We start from the raw sequence: 21180 nt of genomic DNA on the forward strand, positions 1-21180 counted from the left end.
CTCTACCACTGGATTATATCCCTAGTCCTTTTTAATCTTTTGTTTGAGACAGGGTCTGGCTAAGTTGCCCAGGCTGGCTTTGAATTTGGGATCCTCCTGCCTCGGCCTCCTGAGTTGCTGAGATTATAGGCATGTGCCATTGTGCCTGACTGAATAAATTGTTTTTAATCCAGTACCTTAAACATGTCAAAACTATTCATTCAACTTTTCGCCATTGTCTGCCTTGTAACCTATTTGGCAAAACTTCAATATCAAACTATCAGATTTATTTTCAGGGTAGAAAATATCTGATTTCACTTTTCATTTCAATTACGTGGTTGATATGAGTTCCTGTTACAACTGATTTTTATTTTTGTAGCACCAAGAATTGAACCCTGGAGTGCTTTACCACCAAGCTACACCCCCAGTCCCATTCCCTTTTTAGAAATACTTTTGAGACAGGGTCTCATTAAGTTGCCCAGGCTGGCCTCAAATTTGAGATCCTCCTGTCTTAGTCACTGGGCTTACAGGCATGTACCACTACATCTGGCCTTTTTTTTTTTTTTTTTTTTAAAGGATTCATGTTGTATTCCTCATGCTGGTCTAAAGTTCTGGGTTTAAGAGATCCTCTCACCTCAGCTTCCTACATAACTGAAACTATAGGCATGTGCCACCACACCCAGTTTTGTTTTTTTTTTTTTTTTCTATTGAAGTACTAGGAATAATATCCAGGTCCTTGTGCATTTTAGGCAAGCACTCTGTTTCGCTGAGCCATACCCTCAGCCCTACCTTCTGATATTTAATTCCGGGTAGATAGCCAGAAGGGCAAGGAGTTTTGTAAGTTTATTGGCCTGAAGAAATTAAGTTGACATTGTTCTTGGTGTGTCCCCCCCACCTCCCCGGAACTCTCTTAGTTTTATTTCGCAGAACTTTTCTTGGAAAATAATACCATTCTTTGATTATGAACATGGAATAGAAGAGAGAAACTTTGATAGTGATGGGTGATGGTGTAATCCCAGTGATTTAGGAGGCTGATGCAGGAGGGTTATAAATTTAAGGCCAATCTGGGCAATTTAGCGAGACCCTGTCTCAAAAATAAAAATAAAAAAAAACTAAAGATAGCTCAGTGGTAGAGCACCCCTAGGTTCATCCCAGTACTGTTTACAAAAAAAAAGAAAAGAGAGGGAGCCAGGTAGCCGGGTGTGCTACTGCACACCTGTAATCCCAGCAGCTTGGGAAGCTGAGGCAGGAGGATTGCAAGTTCAAAGCCAGACTGGGCCTTTTATTTATTTATTTGTTTATTTATTTAATTTATTCTAATAAGTTATATATGATAGCAGAATGCATTTTGACTCATTGTACACAAACGGAGTACAACTTTTCATTTCTCTGTTTGTACATGATTCAGAGTCACATCATTCTGGCAATCATACATGTACATGGGGTAATAATGTCCATCTCATTCCACCATCTTTCCGATCCCCATCCCCCCTCCCCTTTCCTCCTCTCTGCCCTATCCAGAGTTTTTCCATTCCTGCCTTCCCCCCAGTATGGATCATTATCCACTTATCAGAGAAAACATTTGTCCTTTTTTTTTTTGAGATTCAGCCTAGGCAATTTAGTGAGGCTCTAAGCAACTTAGCAAGACCCTGTCACAGTCTCATTAAGAAATAAAAAGGACTGGGAATGTGACTCAGTGGTTAAGTGCCCCTGGGTTCAATCCCTGGTTTAAAAAAAAAAAAAAAGTGAGAAAGAAAACATTTTTCTAAAGTAACAGATTTATTTCTAAAATGAAAATTGTGATCAACTTGTGCTCTACTCTGTGATGTGTCTGAAAACAGAACATACTGTCACAATTCCTTATTACTAATTTATAGCTTCATTCTTTATAGAAATAATGTGTAAAACAGGAAGCTCCATAGTTAGTTTGTGGTACTTTAAATTTTTTCCAGTACTGCGGATTTGACCCAGGGCCGCCTGCATACTAGAACCTGTAACTGGGGATTACAGTTTTGTTGTTGTTGTTGTTGTTATTGTTGTTTGGTGCTGAGGTTTGAACTGAGAACCTTGCACATGCTAGGCAGCTGCTGTACCACTGAGCTGCACTCTTAATTAAAGAATACTTTGCAGACAAAATACTATGGATCATTTCTTTTTTAACACCTCAGAGGTTTTTATGCCCCAGGCAGTGCAGTACAGTTTGATTCAGGAGTTTGATGCCCTAGGTTATGCCATTCTTTAATAATGTGGATAAAGGTATTTATGAAAGAGGAGGCAGGAAAGAAAAATCAGCATGACCTTTCTACTTGGAGTCCAGATATACTGTCATGAAGGTTAGCCTTTAAAAAAAAAAAAAAGGCCTGGGAGTTATTGTTCATTGTTGTTTATTTCTGGGTAACCTCCTAGAAAGTCTGTGTACCTATAGCAGTACAAATATTATTATGGTATGGTGGAAGATCCTAATCTAATATTTTTTTAAAATAAGTTTTTTTTTTTTTTTTTTTTTTTTTTTTTGCCATGCTGGGGATTGAACCCAGGGCCTTGTGCTTGCAAGGCAGGCACTCTACCAACTGAGCTATATCCCCAGCTCAATTAAGCTCTTTTCTTAAAAAAATGTTTTTATTAGTTGTTGATGGACCTTTATTTTATTTACTTATGTATATGTGGTGCTGAGAATTGAACCTAGTGCCTCACCCATGCCAGGTAAGCGCTCTATCACTAAGCCCCAACCCCAGCCCCTAATCTAATATTTATGGCAACCTATACTCTAAGGACAGGGAAACTGAGACAGAGAGGTGAAGTACTTTATAGTGGTCAGAAAGCTAGTAAATGGTCCAGTCAAAAACTACCCAGAATTTTTTTATTCCTATGGTATATTATTTCCTATATAGCATGGTACACAGTAGAAGCCGACTATGTATGTAATGAATGGATAGCTGTGTATATTGTTTTGTGAACTCTTAAGTACTTAACACTGTAGTAAATTTTGAACTGCTGCATGAGAGTAATATTTCATATGATCAATTGTAGAGGAATACTGAAGATATTTTGTGTTTCAAAGCATGGTCATGTTGATCTCTAATCCTGAGATGGTGCCATAAGAAGTGACTAATAGAACTGTAAAGAGCCACCTGCTTGGTCATTCTTGGTGTTTTATCCATTGATTCAGAGAACTATAACAGTACAGTAGTGCTTGTTTGGAGTAGGGAATCCAACTAATGGTTTTGTCGATACTATAATCAGATGTCTACTGAGTCAAATATACTTCTCTGTTTATATGACCCCTATGATTGTGTTTCTGTGCTACAGGTATTCTCTGAAAGCAAATGACCAAATCTTGGCTGAAGAAAAGCACAAGGAACTGTAAGTTTATTAAACCCTAGGTTATATATACTTCTCTCTATGAAACAAATATATGTAAATGGTCTGATTGATTTTTTTTTTTTTTTAATTTCTTTGCTGTATTGGGGATTGAAACCAGGTGCAAAGCTCTACCACTGAGATACCCCAGCCCTTTTTATATTTTAAGATAGTTTCTAAGTTGTTTAGACTGGCCTCTGACTTGCCACATTCCTGTCTCACCTTCCTGAATAGCTGGAATCACCATGACTGGCTCTTTTACTTTTGAAAAATAACTGCGTATAGGATTCTGGAATATTTTCTTTGTCATTTTTTGACCTAAATTAATATTTAAAATATTAACATCTGTCAGAAACTGTGAGGATTTTAGTTAAAGATATAACCAGTTTGGACTGAGCATGGAGATGAATGCTTTTAAACCTCAGTGACAGGAAGGCTGAGGCAGGAGGATTGCAGATTTGAGGCCAGCCCCAGCAATTTTGCAAGACCCTAAGTAATGTTTTTTTTTTTTTTTTTTTTTTTTTTAATAGTGTACTGGGGATTGAATCCAGGGGTGCTTCCCACTGAGCTATATCCTCAGCCCTTTTTATCTTTTATTTAGAGACAGGGTCTCTTTAAGTTGATGAAGCTGGCCTTGAACTTGGTACCCTCCTGCCTCAGCCTCCTGAGTAACGGGGATTACAGGCATACATGCCCAGCCAGTTGATTATGTTTTATATTTATATTTTTATAAATAAATTTAATAAATAAATATTTATAAATAAAATATATTTATATTTTATATTTATAGCTTTGTTTTTTTCTTTTAAGCTTGGAAATTTAGCTGTTCATCAACCTAGAGGTTTCTTTGGTTCTTGTAAATGATGACCAATCTTAAAAGGCCAGAAATCTGGTTTTCAAGAATATACTTAATTTATATTTCATTAATTATTAATTTATTTAATGTTTTATACTAGTGTAAGATATAGTTCATCTCCATTGTTAGAAGTTGGCCAACTAATTTTTTTCTTGCATTTAATTATGAAAAAGATTTTTTAAATTTAAATTTATTTTTTAACTTATACATAAAACATTTTGAAAATTTAAAGATACAGTATTTACCCATATACTCACTACCTAATTTTTTTTTGCTGCTTTATGCACAGAAATGATTTTTTAAAAAAATGTTTTGTTTTTTAGTTGTCTGTGGACACAATACTTTTATTTTTATTTATTTTTTTATGTGGTGCTGAGGATTGAACCCAGGGCCCCACACATGGTAGGGGAGCACTCTACCACTGAGCCACAACACTAGCCCCCAGGAATGATTTGTTTTACATGATAGTCACTTGCAACATTAACCTGAAAATAACGTTTCTTAAACCACCTAGGTTTTATCATTAACATTTTATTGTACTTTATTGCTTGTATTATTATTCTCCTAACTATTCATTAATTTATCCAGTTTTGGGATGCATTTCATTATAAATTGCAGATACCAGTATGCTTTCCCCTAAATATTTTTTGCCTCCCTCCACCCCTGAAATCTTTCAACATGTAAATATCATCAGCTAGAGTTTAATATATTTTTTGGTGGCGCTGGGATTGAATCTAGGAACATTCATTACTAAGCTACATCCTCAGCCTTTTTTATTTTGAAATGGGTCTTACCTAGTTGCTGAGGCCAACTTCAAACTTGCCATCCTCCTGCCTCAGTCTCCTGAGTCACTGGGATTATAGGCATGTGCCACCTTTCTGGTCTTTTTAAGTTTTGCCTGTTCTAGACTTTCTTTACTTATTTATTTTTATGTGGTGCTGAGGATCAAACCCAATGCCTCACATGTGCTAGGCAAGTGCTCTACCACTGAGCCACAACTCCAGGCCCTAGAATTTCTTGTAAATGGAATCATATATGTCCTGTTTTGTATAAGTTCTCTTTCATTGTAATTTTGAAATTCGTCAGTGTTATTGCAGTATATCAATTAATTCTTTTTTTACTGATGATTAATGTTTAATTTTTTATTCTTTATTGACTACTGTTGTCACTTGATTTGGCATTAGTTGATAATGTTAAGTCTTTTGACTGCCTGTTCTCTGTCTTATAGTTTATGACCGCTGCACTAAAAATACTCAAGAGTTCAATATGCTATTGTAAGAATAGAATATTAATTTAAAAATATTTACCAGCAGCTCTTCATAAAGCTGTTTAGAAATAAGCTGTTTTATGATTTTGTAATTAAAGTAACCAAAATCTCACAGAGAAATGTTTGAGAAGATGAAAATGCTAATAACCCTGATTCAATCATTATACATTGTATACCTGTATCAAATTATCAAATCATACCTTGTAAATGTATACAAATGTTATGTCAGTTAACAAATAGCCAAAATCTCTTTGCGCGCAAGACAGTCTTTTAAAATACAAGAGATGTAGATATAAAACAAAATTTAATTATAAAATCAGTAATTTCATGCACTATTTTCATAAAACATTGCTTATTCTAATCTGTTCAAAACAGTCTGAGCTCATCATAATCATATTTTATTACATTGACTCATTTCCTGAAAAATTTACCAAGAGCTACCAACAGGGCATAGTGGTCTGTCTGTAATCCTGTCTCAGATTGAAAATAAAAAGGACTGGGTATGTTGCTCAGTGGTAGAGCACCCCTGGATTTAATCTCCAGTACTACAATAAAATAAAATTAAATAAAATTTAAAAAACCCACCATCACCTCTGATCAGGAAACTACAATAAAGTCATAGCCTAATTGTCTTGATATTGCTTTACATGCAGTAATTATGATTTCATTAAAAATATCTTTAGTTCCTGAAATCTGGTGATTCAGATTTCATACATGCTTAGTCACTCATGCTTCCTCTGGGGAAAACTAGCATCAAAGAGGAAAAAATTGATCATCAGTGGCATTTGTTTCTCTAAGAAAAATGTTTTTTTCTCACATTTTTATTTTTCATTCTACACATGGAGGACTCTTGTGGATGATTTTAAGAAGGAAAAATGGAACAATTGAAATGGTGATGTGACTAAGTTAACACTGTAGGATTTATACTTTGCTGTATGCATGATCTTATAATGAATTGGTTAATTAGTCTTCTATAGTTTTTTTAAGACTATCAGAATTTTAGTTTTATAAATGGAGTAGTTTAAAGTAAATTGGAGAAAATCACTGTTTTATTCAATAAATATTTTTCCCTTATTTATAAGCCAGTGTGTTACATACTGTTTAAAGAAAAGGTACTGTATAGCTTTTGTATGTCTATCATTCTTCAGTAAAATGACTTAAAAAAAGATACTTTAGGAATGAGGTTGTAACTTAGTGGTAGAGCTCTTGCCTCACACTTGTGCAATGCTGGGTTTGATCCTCAGCACCACATAAAAATAAATAATTATAGGTATTAAAAAATTAAAACTTCTTAAAAAAGATACTTTATTTTAAATGAAGACTATCAATAGTGTGTTTTCTTTTTGTTGAACACATGTAGTTATAGAAGATAGAACCATTTTTTCTCATGAATGTCTGTATATGTCTATATTACCTTGAATAAAATATTGAGCTCTAATCATGAGGATTTAGGAAAGTCAAGTTAAAAGTTGATTGGGGCTGGGTGTGGTGGCACATGCCTGTAATCCCAGAGACTCAGGAGGCTGAGGCAGGAGGATCACAAGTTCAAGACCAAACTCAGCAACTTTTCAAGGCCCTAAGCAACTTAGTGAAAACCTGTCTCAAATAAAAAAGGGTGCTAAAGCATCCCTGGATTCAATTCACACCATCCCCCCGAAAATATTGGTTGGAGTTAGGGTTAATTTCAAATATAAACATAAATGAATTCACAACTATCCATAAATTTTGTTTTATGGATAAAATTTTCAAAATTAGTTATCTTTTAAAAATAGGTTTTGTCAAATTTGAATTATGATAAAATGGAAGAAAATAAATTATACAAGACTCATGAAACAAGGTTGTTGGAAAAGATACTGTTAGACTTTGATCTTTGGTACGGTGTAAAAATACTATAATTTCTTAGAGAATAGCACCCAGTTTCTAAACCAGTAGAGGAGATTTGTAAGTATTTATGTGGCATGTTTAAGACATGTTAAGTGCAATTAAAGATGATCACTAACATCTGGTGGTAGGCTCTGAACTCCATTGTTACTAATATTGTGCTGTAGCATTTCTTTGAAAACATCAAGATTATTTTGGTAAGAATGATCTAAGAACTGCTTGTAAAGCTAATAGAGTTTGTTGATGCAAAATATATTTGCTTAAGGCAAATGAGAAAAAACCCTAGTATGCAAGAAGTCAAAGTTGAAATACAGTTAAGACAATGAAATTAACTTGTTTTTTAAATATAAAGATATTGCTTTAAAAAGATATTCATTATGGGGTCATAGTGTGTAACTCAGTGGGAGAGTATCTACCTAGCATGTGGGAGGCTCTGGATTTGATCCCTAGCATTATAAGAAAAAAATATTAAAGATAACCTATTCTCTTTTCAGTGCTTATAAATAAGGTACAGTTTTTAAGTTGTCAGAGCATTTTAATGATCCCATTCTCAGGGACCTCTTCTTTCATATCTTTTTAATTATAACTTTAACCTGAAAATAAACCTTAGAACTAACATCCTATTTTATTAAGAATAGGGTGAGAGATTCACATGAATAAAGTGACTTGTTACAGTGCTATTTAGTGACAGTGCTGGACTAGAAACCAAATCTCCTGCTTCTCATTCCCTAAAAGTGCTTCTTTTAATAACAAGAAGAAGCTCCCTCAGTATACAGTAATTTTTAAAAGGGGTTAATAATGGTTGTGCAGGTTTGTAATCCCAGTGATTTGGCAGCTTTGCCAGTTTGAGTCGGGCCTTGACAATTTTTTTTAATTCATTTTTTTTTTTAATGTGGTGCTGAGGATGGAACCCAGTGCCTCACCCGTGCTAAGTAAGTGCTCTACCACTGAACCACAACCCCAGTCCTGAGACCCTGATTCTTGATATAAATTTTTAAGAAAGGACTAGGGTAGCTCAGTGGTAAAGTAAAATGCCTCTGAGTTCAGTCACCAGTACCAAAAAAGCAAACAAATAAAAGGGATTAATATTCACTGAAATTTTTAGTAACTGATTACAGTGAACCCAATAGCTGGTTAAATTAATTTCATAGTATTGTATTGTGATTTTATTAGAGCTGAAGCCAATTTTGAGTGAGTTTAGAAAAAATCAAACAAGTATTATATATGCCTGACTTCCAAATATAAAGGACTTAAAATAGTTCTTAGGAGAGGAAATGAAACAAAGCTTTTTGTCCATCTTGATACAAAAAAAAAATTTATTTCTTATGAAATAAGTCAAATTTATACTTACTACTTGATTTGTAAAAGTTACATATTTTCTGACCACATATTTGAAATAATCTTGACCTTTTTTCTTTTGTAGTTCTCATTTCTTTGAATAATCATGTTTAGAATCCTCATTGGCATCTTTGTCAGTACTGGAGCAATAAGTCTTCTTTCATCTTAGTTTTTTATTCTGTGTATGACACTTTGGCTTATGTAAGAAGCATTTATTTATTTATTGTGCTTGAGACTCACATACTCTACCACTGAGCTATACATCCTCCAGTCCCTTTTGTAAGGTAACTTTTTACTATATTGCTTTTTAAATTAAACTTTAAAAAACTTTTTATGGTAAAATTCACTGTTTATGCTTAGGAGGCTGCTCCTCCAGGAATAAGTACCAAATCTGTTTTAGGTTTCTCCTCCCTCCCCCCTTTTTTCCCCACTGCTACCATCAGTTGACTTCTGCAAGTATCAAACTAACATCGAATGAGGTTATTTCAGGCTTATAGATATTTCTACCAGTGATTCTTAAAACCAGTTGAGACCAAAAAGAATTCTGTACTAGAAACTGTGAAGCTATTCCCAGAAGGATTACTGAATAAACTTAAAGTATTTAACTAAAGAAATCATTTGCTTAATGGACATTAATAGCAAAGCACTAATCTGAACCCAAAATGATATCTGAGAGACTGCTTCTTCAAGAGTCCAAGCCAGTTTAAGGGAGTGTTACAACTGGTGCACCTGTAATCCAGAAGAATGCCAAGGTGAAAAAAAGGAATGGAGGGCTAAGGATGTAGTTCAGTGGTAAAGAACCCTTGGGTTCAATCCCCAGTACCTCAAAAAAAAACACAAAAAAGTGTTATAACATGATCATACAAAAACCACACCTATACCTTTACATGGTTCTTTTTTGGGTGGTGGCCCGTACCAGGAATTGAACTTTGGGACACTTGACCACTGAGCCACATTCCCAGTCCTATTTTGTATTTTATTTAGAGACAGGGTTTCACTGAGTTGCTTAGCACCTCATTTTTGCCGAAGCTAGCTTTGAACTCGAGGTCTTCTTGCCTCAGCCTGCCAAGCTGCTGGGATTACAGGCATGCGCCACTATATGGTTCTTCATAGTTCAAAACTCACATTATACCTTTTTAAGATAAAATGGAATTATTACCATTCTATAAATGAGGACATTAAGTTCAGAAGACTGAGTGATTAACCTCAGTTAAGTGGTTTTTTTTTTTTTTTTTTTTTTTTTTTGGAAAAGAGGAAGTGAAAGACAGATACAGAGGTATGGGCAGAATTCCAGCTTGTCCTTACTTATCCCCACTCTACCTCACCTTTCTGACTACTAGAACAAAGGCTGTCACCATTGAAAACTCAGAGGTGATAGCTGTCCACTGCTGATAACGTACTAGCCCCCTTCATAGTTTTACTATGGTAGTTGTACATACCTATTGGCTTCTGGAAAGGTCCAACTCATTAACCTATATCAGGATTAGTTAGTGACGTTTCTATTTGTTTTTGGACCTTTAACTTCCCTATTTTTCCCCAGAATTGAATAAGGTTTAATTCCTCTAATAAATTCTTTATTTCTCAATACTCATAATCCTGATTCACAAAGGTTTTAGCCTGTGGTAAAATTGTCTCAATGGAGAAACATACTCAATCCATAAGATATTTTCCATACTGCCCCAAGTACAAGCAAGGTACCTGCCAGTACCGGTAGTGTATACTTAATTTTGCATGAGCTTTTTGCTATTATTTGTAATATATTTTTCTTTGAATGGCATGCTAGCTGGAAAGAGGAACTTTTCCTGAGACATGAAATATAGTACTCATCAGTATGATCATTATCAAAAATATCATTGAGAAATTGGTGAAATAGTCTTTCTTCACCCTCTCCCCCCAAAAAAGAAATGATCGTTTTTCAGACATTTTTTAAAAAAATTCAGCTTCTTACGATACTCAAAATGGACAAGCACTATAAATATTCCAGTGAAGCCCCATTGAAACCTATCTGTTTCATACTAAAATAGCTAAAGCTCAAATTGCTCATCTCCTGATAGGAACTTTGCTCACTTTTCTCTCATAAGAAATTAAAAGATTTTGAGCTCTGTATTTTTGACACTGAAGCTGAGTTCTATGGGCTAGTCTTATTCGTAAAAGGATCAAGAAATTATTTCATCTAAAAGGAGATCTTAGTAAGAAATTTAAGAAAAACCCTACAACTTATCAAAGCAATAAATGAATTTATATGATGTATTGTGTTGAAACTGGAATGCCACGTACCATTTTGTGTTTCAAGTTGGCTAATCATTAAGGTAAATCCTTAGAGGATATTCTGAACTCATGTTGATGAATGGTAATTTGATATTTTTAAAAGACTAGGTCTTTTTAAGTTCAGTTTTTTTCTTAAGTATTATGACTTTTTTCTTTGTTATGCTAGCTCCCTCTGTAGAATTTAATTAAGATTGCAACTTGATTTTTCAGTAATTTAGCAGTGTGACTGAAACACTATCAAGAATAGATTATAAAATTTCCTTGTAAAATTTTACTTTATATCCTGATCATTTCCAATTGCTCTTTTTATTCTAAAAAGTGTTATCTTTATAAAAATCTCATTTTATATATACTAAGTTTTAATAACATGTACAAAATGAAATCTTCCTCAAGCATTTCCACTATTTTAATGCTTTTTTTTTTTTGAGAAATTCTGAGAGTGTTTCAGATTTCTAGATCTATAGGTCTATTTGGGGTTAGGCTAGAGGAGGTAGAAAAACAAAACTTAAGGGCAGATATGGGAGAAGAAAAATATTTTGTTGTTTTATTGGCTCCTGTGTTATCAAATTTGAAATTATAATTCTTTTGATACTTTTCAGATTTTTCTCATTGTTAACTTGGATGAGAAAATGTTCAGTAAGAGATTTTTTTTTCTTGCTTTAGTCTGGGAGTGAAGGAGAAAACAAAATTTTTTTTTTGCATGGTAGAAAGAGCAAAGGGGAAAAGAAAGACCAGGATAACCAAATTTAACAAAGAAATGCAGGAAAAAATGCTTCACATATACAATATTCATGAATTTATGCACTTGCAAGAAAATGCTTTGTTATAAAATTCTACTTCTAGTTTCCCCCAGTGCAAGTGTGGATAATCTCTTTGATCACCACTCTTTCTCTTTTCTCACCTAAATCATTTTATTTTAAGTAATAAATGGTATAATTAGCTGTTCAAAAATGTTCGCCCTACTATAATGTAACTCTGTGAGGGCAGAGAAAATATGATTGACTTCCAATATAGAATTTAGAAAAATAAGCAAACTGATGTCAACCATAGAATTAGGGATTGAAATATAACAGGATAGAAAAGAACTAAAGTATATATGCTGTTTCGACTTATACAAATTTAAATATATTCTCTTCTAAATAGTTTGAAGGATGTTGTTAGGATCATGCACGAATAGGCATTTATTTATTTATGTTTGTTTGTTTATTTATTTTGCAGAGCCGGGGATCAAACCCAGGGCCTGGTCCATGCTAGGCAAGCACTCCTTCACTGAGCCACATCCCTATCTCTTGAATAGGCTTTTACTTATTTTTATTTTTATTTTTTGCAGTGCTATGGATTAAACCCAGGGGTGCTCTCCCACTGAACTTCATCTCTAGCCCTCCTATTTTTATTTTGAGACAAGGTCTTGCCAAATTGCTGAAGGTGTCTTCAAATTTGTAATCCTCTTGTCTCAGCCTCCCAAGTTGCTAGGATCATAGGTGTGTGCCACTGTGCCTAAGTAGGTTTTTAAATACGATGGTAGGATACCTACCTTTGAACCCTTTGTTAATACTAAACATCTTTACTATTCTGTTAAAATATAACATAGTTTATACAAACACAGATGTGCATATATAGTGGCACAATGAAATTAAAGGATTCAAGGATAGTAGAGTGTGCTTTGCATGGGCAGGTTCCTGCCACCAGCTTTTTTCTACTTAGCCAGTACGATCTAATTGCTTGTGGTTGTCTCTGTGTTGTTGCATGTGCTGTTCTACCCCTCCCCAATCTCATCTGCTTGATAACTTCAAAATTCAGCTGCTTCCTTCAGAAAGCTTCCTTTTTAACCCTAGTAAGTTTGCTTCTCTGTACTCTTAACTGTCTGTCTCCTATAAATTAGATTGGGCTTCTTGAGACTTGTGACTATTTTATGTTCAATTGTGTGTGTACCACATAAGTGTGTGTTAAATGTGTTCATTGTCTGTGAGTTGTAGAATAGGTATTACTTGAATTTCAAGTTAAATTGTACATGATGTTTTATCATAATTTGATGGAATTTTAGGAAAATGATGTAAGTTTTCAAAGGATAATCCAAAAGACAGTATTTTATTTCCTATATGTCTGTATATATATGTAGATGGATTTTTAGATAATTCAAAATGATTTTGAGTTCTTTGTGTTGAATGTTCTAGAAAATACAGAGTTTGCATAACTTAATCCTTTTTCCATATTTTTATTGGTGCATTGTAGCATCATGGTAGGATTTTTTGTTATGTATTTGTACATGCACACAAAATAATAATATAATTTGTTCAATATCATTCCCTAGTATTTCTGCCTTAATCCATCCCCTTCCTTTACTCCACTGATCTCCATTTGATTTTAATGAGATTCCCCCTCACAACTTTCTTTTCCTTTTTCCTCTCTAGCTTCTACAAATGAGAGAAAACATATAACCTTTGACCTTCTGAGTTGGCTTATTTTGCTTAATGTAATATTCTCATGTTCGATCCATTTTCCTGCAAATGATATAATTTCATTTTTCTTTATGACTGAATAAAACTCTATTGTGCATATACACATTTTCTTTATCTATTCATTTGTTGCTGGATACCTAGACTGGTTCCATAGTTTGTCATGAATTGTGCTGCTGTAAACATGGGTATGCATGTATCGTGATAGTATGATGACTTTAATTTTCAGGATAAATACTGAGGCATGGTATAGCTGGGTCATATGATGGTTCCATTTTCCATCCCTAGTTTTTTGAGGAATCTCCATATTGATTTCCTTAGTGGTATATTAATTTACAGTCCTGCCAACAGTGTAGAAGTGTTCCTTTTGTTCCACATCCGCTCCAGCATTTATTATGCATAATTTAATACTTTAAAAGTAAATTATCAGAACATTTCTAAAACATAATTTTACTCCCTTTCCTCTTCTACTAAGTCTTTTTCTTTTCTTTTTTCTTTTTTTCTTTTACTTTTTTTTTGTGTTGGGTGGATTCCAGTGCTGGGGATGGAACCCAGGGCAAGTGTTCTATCTACTACTGAACCACATCTCTAGCCCTCCCCTCCCTTTATTATTATTATTTTTTTTTATGTGACTTTGCTTTCTAATTATTTATTTTTGTCCTTTTTAGATATACAGCAGAGTGTATTTTGACTTATTATACATATATGGAGTATAACTTACTCTAATTTGGCTCCATTCTTGTGGTTGAACATGCTGTGGAGTTTCACTGGTGATGTATTCATATATGAACATAGGGAAGTTATGGTCTTCCCTTTATTCTTAAGACTCACCTCATTCCTTTTCCTTATTTGTTATTATTTTTATGTTATGTGGAAGAAACCAGAGCTGGACATTGATTAAGGTGGTAGAAGCAGATTTTTCTAGGAACGACTGCAATAAGGGAAGAGATAACTGGTATAGAACTGGGTTCAGGTCCGAACATAACAAGGACAAGTGGGAACTTATAGCCAAGGAGTGGGATGGCAGTAGAAAATTACTAAGAGAAAACATTAGGAGTACATTGGGATTTGGGCCAAATGAACTTGACAGACTTCCTACAGAAGGTAGGCTAGTATGGTCAGTACTACCTCGGGAGGGTTGGGTTTGAGGAAATGGGATCAGATGATGAGGTGGGAGATTCTCAACAAAATGACTTTTCAGGGTTCTTGCTACAAGTAGGCTTTTGAAAACAGGCCCATGGGTGAGTTCTAGTTGAAAAAGGGCCCAGAGGATCCTATCTAGAGTTCTGAGTAGTTCTAAATAAAGCACAGAACAGAGGTTCTCAAGTATGGTCCTTGGATTAACAGCATCAACATTAACTGGAACTTGTTAGAAATGTATGCAAATTATTTAGTCCATTACCTCATGTGAAACTCCATGAGTGTAGGAACCCGGTGATCTATTTTTCTGTGATGATTCTGATGCATGCTAAAATTTGAGAACTCATAGATGGCAAAATGAGAACATTAATATAATGATCGTGTACCATATTACAAAGCCAAATGTAAAAAATTGGAACTATCACGTACATAATGTTCATTTTGGAAACCCTTCTCAACAAGGTAGCATCTATACCTTGTAAAGAAGACTTTTCATACTTTAGTTAGCAATGTGAGCTCTTTAGGAGTAGCACTTCAAAGCTGTGTATTTTACATAAACTTTGCAAGTTCACAAAGTATCAGATATTAAAAATGGAAACCATAATTTTTTTTTGTGTGTGTGTGTACCAGGTATTGAACCCAGGGCACTTAACGACTGAGCCACATACCCAGTTCTTTTAAGTTTGTCTTTTGAGACACAGTCTTACTAAGTTGCTTAGAGCCTCACTAAGTTGCTGAGGCTGGCCTTAAACATTTGATCCCTCTGCCTCAGCCTCTGAGTTGCTGGGATTACAGGTGTGTGCCACCATGTCTGGCAGAAACCACAGTTTAGATTTTAGAACCTAATTTCTTATTTAATGGTTGAAGAAACTGAACCTGGTGTATTACTAAAATGCTCAGTCACACTGCTAGATAGTGGCAGTATATGAACTATAAGAATCTAGGTCTCCTCTTTCATAGACTGGAATGTTATTTCTGCCATGGTGTATGTTTGATCTAAATATACCTTATTTATCTGTTAGTTCTCTGAACGCCTCCCATCTCCAGAACACAGAAGAGAACATCCAAAATGGACAATAAAACGTTTTCTCTCAGAGGCTTTTTTTCTTTTTTAAATTGTGAATTATTTCAGACTTTAAAAACATAGAAAAAAGCAATTCTTACCACCAATCTTAAGAAATAAAACATAGAAATATAATTAAAGCCCTGTTCCTGTTTCATTCTGTACAAGAAACAACTACCTAAATCAGTATTTTCATTTCCATTTCTGTCTGTTCATTAATTGCATGTTTAAATCTCTAAATACTGTGGAATATTGTTTTTCATTAAAAATGATTCAAATGGTATTCTTTAAATGACTTTCAACTTTCCTTTTTTAGTCAACATAATTTTTGATGTTATGCATATTGATATATATAGTCCTAGTTCATTTGTATATACTTCCGTATGAAATTTTGTTATATGATTATATCACAGTGTGTTCATTCTCTTATTGATAACTTATATCTAACGTTATTTTGTTATTATTGTTACTTTTAATAGTATTAAAAAAACTTGTATTCCTTGTCTTGGTGCTGTTTCATCTGGGTTCCTTTATTATTGTTTGTTTGTTTCAATCTGTAGCTTACACATCACAGTATTACCTCAAATGTCAAATGGTTCTTGGCATTTCCTTCTGATTCTAGAGTGAGACAACAAGAGGCTCCTGTGTGGGCAAGGGCCTCACTGTAGAGTGATTTAGTTCAGATTGGTCTTTTCCTTGCCCCTGTGTCAGTATCTACAGGTCTTGTTTTTCTTGACTTAGAATTCTCTAATATTCCCCCGCCCCCTATAGTGGCTAATTCTTGGTTCCAGGCCTACTGAGGGCTGAGTTGGATGAGTGAGAGAGAGAATGTATACACTTATTGGGGTTTACCATTTATTCAGAGTTTTATTTAATTTGTTTTTTTAAATATAGATGCAGAACCCCTATCTCATATTTCTGAGTTTTTTGGGTAATTCTGCAAATAAATCTATTTGCTTCCTATTTGTGCTTTCCTTTCTCATCAGATGATTTTAGATTTTTCTCTAATATACTGGTTCTGTTATAATTGTTTTCTGTTGCTTTGAAATCTTCAACATATTACGGACATCTTTTTGTGAGAAGTATCATTTTTGTGATACTTCATTATCATTATTGTCCTTTTAGTGCAAGATGAATTTTGCTTTAAATCTTTTGTGTTACATAATGCGGGGTGGGAGGGGTTAGTGTTAGGGTTAGAGTTAGGGTTAGGGAGGGGGGCAAGAATGGAGAAAGGAAGGACTGTATAGAGGGAAAAGAGGGGTGGGAGGGGTGGGGGGGAAAGGAAAAATAACAGAATGAATCAAACAACATTACCCTATGTAAATTTATGAGTACACAAATGGTATGCCTTTACGCCATGTACAAACAGAGAAACAACATGTATCCCATTTATTTACAATAAAAAAAACAATAGTCATTTAGCAACTAAAAATCTTTCTTAAAATATAAAGAATATGCCAAAATTTCAATCCATGCAAAAACAGAAGAAAAGCAAGATGTTCTCTTTGTTTCTCTTTGTTCTTTTTATTATTGATTCATTAATCTTCTAAATTAAAAACTGATGTGACTAAAAAAAAAAATCTTTTGTGTTAAGGTAAAAGCTTATGGTTAGCATTTTAAAAAAATTATAAAAGTACATATTTGTTACATAAATTGAGATGTTTAATGCCTTCCTATTAGGAGAAAGTAGTGTAACTAAAAGGGAAAATTGTTTTGTTTGGAAGGTACTCAGTGGGAAAAAACAATTGCTACATGGGTTTATGTTTTTATGTTTTCTTTCCATTGTGTGCCTAGCACATGCTGATATAATGTGTGTTTAAACCCATGGTTATTTGGAAAATATAGTTACTATTTTTAGATAAATTAAAAGTACATCTGGGAAACACGCTATCTTTTTCTTTTTACTTTGATTCTGCTCTATTTCTTTTCACCTTTAAAAGCTTGATATAAGGGCTGGGGAGATAGCTCAGCTGTTAGAGTGCTTGCCTTGCAAGCACAATGCCCTGAGTTCGATCCCCAGTACCGCAAAAAAAAAAAAAAAAAAAAAAAAGTAAAAGCTTGATATAAAACTTACCCAACTAAGTAACACTGTCTTTTTTCTGATTTTGTTTTCAGTTTGTTTCCATTACATGTTTATTTTAGTTTATAAAATCATGACCTAATTTATGTTTTGAGCATTATCTAATGCACTGTTGGTGCTTAGAAAGCTTTTATTATTAATAGACCTTGAGATCAACCTTAATAATTTTGGTTGCTTATTTAGATTAAAATCAACCCCAAAATAAATAACAGAGAGCACTGTCTTTTTAGAAGATTATTTGTAAAGATTATTATCATCACATCTCATTCTCTTCATTGAATTGTGTAGATCTATTATGTTAAATATAATTTTTTTGTATTAATTAGTACTTTTTATTTTAAAACTAAGACCACAGTTAAGTTTTGAGGAGATTTTAACCTAATGATATTACAATAATGGTTAACTTCTCAATGATTAAAAAAAAAAAATGCTGTAAACTTGTTTCCATTTTCAAGTACATTTTTCCTTATTAATCAAGATTCCTTTAATTATTCATTTGTATATTATTTTTCTGCCAGGCTGGGAATTGAACCCTTGTTGTGCGTGCGAGGCAAGTGCTCAATCTCTGAGCTACAAACCCAGACCTCATTTGTAGTTCTTTATAAATGAGTTTTTACTACTGTGCAGTTTTTTTTCCAAGGAAGTATTAATAAGGTAAATGTGAAAATTTATTTAAAACTAAGATGATACCCACCAGATGGTGCTGTTTCACCTGTTTTATCTGTGACACCAAGTAGGGTAAAGGAATAAATGAATATAGAACTTTAAAAAAAATGTAAGATGTCTTAGAATGACTTGGGTGTAGTAATTTGGGGGTAGATGAGCTCAGTGGAAGGAAGTAGTCAAATGTAAATTTGTATTCAGTACTATTTGTAAGGACTAATTACCGAAGTTAATATAGCAGAGAACCTTCTTAATCTAAAATTATTAACCAGGTATTTTTTATTTATTCATTTATTTTGGTACCAGGAATGGAACCCAGAGGTGCTTAACCACTGAGCCTTCCCCAGCACTTTTTGAGACAGGGCCTTGCTAAGTTGACAAGACTGGCTTTGAACTTGTGGTCCCACTGCCTCAGCCTCCTGAGCCTTTGGGATTATAGGCTTAAATAGGTATTTTTAAGGTCGATGTATATTATGGATCCTAATAAGTACATAACCGTATGCTTAAAAAATGAACTTACTTATTAAAGTAGATATGCTATCAAAATTTGTATTTCCACTCTTTATATTTTTAAGTAAACACTGTTACTGTCTCATCTGAGTTACATAGTTATTTGCAAATTAAGAGGAGCATTTTGATTAGTTTTGTGTTCCTAATTATTTCCCAAACAAGGAAGAGAAAATTGAGCTTGAATTCTTCACTTTCATAAAGAAAAAATATGATTCTTTAAATATATATGTTAGGAAGAAAGCAGCTGTGTGATAAAACATTTATTGAGATGCAGCAATTAAATGACTAACCATTCATTATAGTCACAATGGCTAGCAAATAAAGTAATAGTTTTCAGTGAAGTTTGAAAGATTTAGCCAGGCTTTAAGAATGTTTCTAGGATTCTAATGTAGTATTTTCCCCCATGATATTATTATCACTTTGTTTTTATGTTTTACTGTTGAGATTGAAGCATTAAAGGAAGATAGGTGCTATTATAGATATTTGCCAAAGTCATTGTGATTTCAATGGCATGTGTGAAGATTATTTTGCCTGGTGAGGTGGTGCACGCCTGTAATCCCAGCGGCTTGGGAGACTGAGGCAGGAGGATCACAAGTTCAAAGTCAGCTTCAGCAACTTATTGAGGCCCTAAGCAACTTAGTGAGATCCAGTCTCAAAAAAAAAAAAAGGCTCAGTGGTTAAGTGTCCATGGATCCAATCCCTGGTACCATCCGCCCGCCCCACCCCCCCAAAAAAAGATTAGACTTTCTTTTAAGTCTTGCATTTGAATTTTTCCTCTGGAAAATTGTATGTATAACTCTGAATTCAGTATTCAATTTTTTGCTTTTTTTACTTTTATTTTTTATTTTTGCAATATTAGAGATTGAACCCAGGGGCACCGTACCACTGAGCTATATCCCCAGCCCTTTCGAAACAGGGTCTTACTCTGTTGCCTAGGCCAGCCTTGAACTTGTGATCCTGCTGCCGTAGCCTCCTGCGTTAGTGTTCATAACAGAATGAAACATGTCTCTTTAAGCCAGTAAATTTTTGGATATTCCTTGACTTCATTTTGCAATAAATACTTATCTTAATTATATGAACATAATCCTCGTAAGTATCTTTAAGATGAGGAATTATCATAATGCTTTATTTGAACTTGTTTCATTGCATTGTCTTTTTTTTTCACTTTTTATCATAGTGTCAGAGTACACATATAGATCCTTTCTATGATAATGTAAATCTTTTCATGTTTTATTTTTCTTATTAAACTTAGCACCATGTTGTACATAAAATAGATGACATATATTATAAATGAACAATTTTGTCAAGTATTGTTACTAATATTATAGTACAAAGGAAATTATTTAGATAGCTTTTCCTGCTTGTTCAGGCTGGCCTTGAACTTGACATTTCTCCTGTCTCAGCCTCCCAAGTGGCTGATATTACAGGCATATGCCATTGCGCCTGGCTGTTTTATTTATAATATGGTAACTATGGATAGATACTAAAACTCTTTTTACTAATTACTGCTTTTTTAAAGTTTAAGGGGGTCTTGAGATCCAAGTATATGAGAACTTATCCTAATTCTTTGTTCTCATTTCACAGCTGAGGGTATTCTGAGGCTCAGAGAAGTTAAATAACTTAGTCAAGCACCCTACAACCAGTTTTTGGCTTAGCTGATACTTAGATTTCTGACAATGATTTATTTGATTAGCTGTTTTTTTTTTCTCTTGTAACTGTTTTGCTATTTAGTTTATTCTTCAACCTAATACCAACCCTGAGTTTCTCATACAGGTTTTTGGTTTGCTATGTTAACTAACTTTTTAAGTACAAGAGTAAATTGGGAATATTGATCTGGTTTTCAGCAACAAAAAATTAATTTTTTAATGTCATATTGCTAGTATCAAGGATTGAACCCATGGTCTTCTGCATGCTAGGAAAACAGATTTTTTTTTAAAAACTCATAAAATGTCTAGTTTAACTTTAAAGCATGAACTTTCTAGCAGGAAAAGGGAATTGACAGATGAAGTATTGCAGCCTTAGTGTCAGTAAATTAATAAATAAAGGTGAAGCAAGAGTAGCTTCTTTTAGAGACTTTTACTGTCTTTGTTTTTTCCTCCCCCTCCCTCAGCAATAAAACATTAGTTTCAAGCTTCCATGGACATTTGTGGCACTCCACCCATAGAATAACAAGTATTCTCTTCTAGTTTCAAGAGCTAAGTCAGAAGGATAATAATTATGTATTACTTTTTGTAGGTTATGCAATATTTCTCATGTTGAAACTTGTGGGGTGACAGATTTTAAATCATCCATTTTTAATGAAGAAATTTAAAACCATAT

At 33.9% G+C, this 21180-nt stretch overlaps 1 protein-coding gene across 3 annotated transcripts in view; it reads left to right on the plus strand.

Moving 5' to 3' along the window:
• Positions 1–21180, plus strand: part of Adk (adenosine kinase) — a 474524-nt gene that overhangs the window by 55615 nt on the left and 397729 nt on the right. For all 3 annotated transcript variants that reach the window (XM_047553902.1, XM_047553904.1, XM_047553903.1), the window contains exon 3: positions 3289–3342. In XM_047553902.1, coding sequence (XP_047409858.1) covers positions 3289–3342 — 54 coding nt within the window. The remainder of the gene's footprint in view (positions 1–3288; positions 3343–21180) is intronic.

The sequence above is a fragment of the Sciurus carolinensis genome, chromosome 5 (genome assembly GCF_902686445.1).
Source record: "Sciurus carolinensis chromosome 5, mSciCar1.2, whole genome shotgun sequence".
Classification (NCBI taxonomy): Eukaryota; Metazoa; Chordata; class Mammalia; order Rodentia; family Sciuridae; genus Sciurus; species Sciurus carolinensis.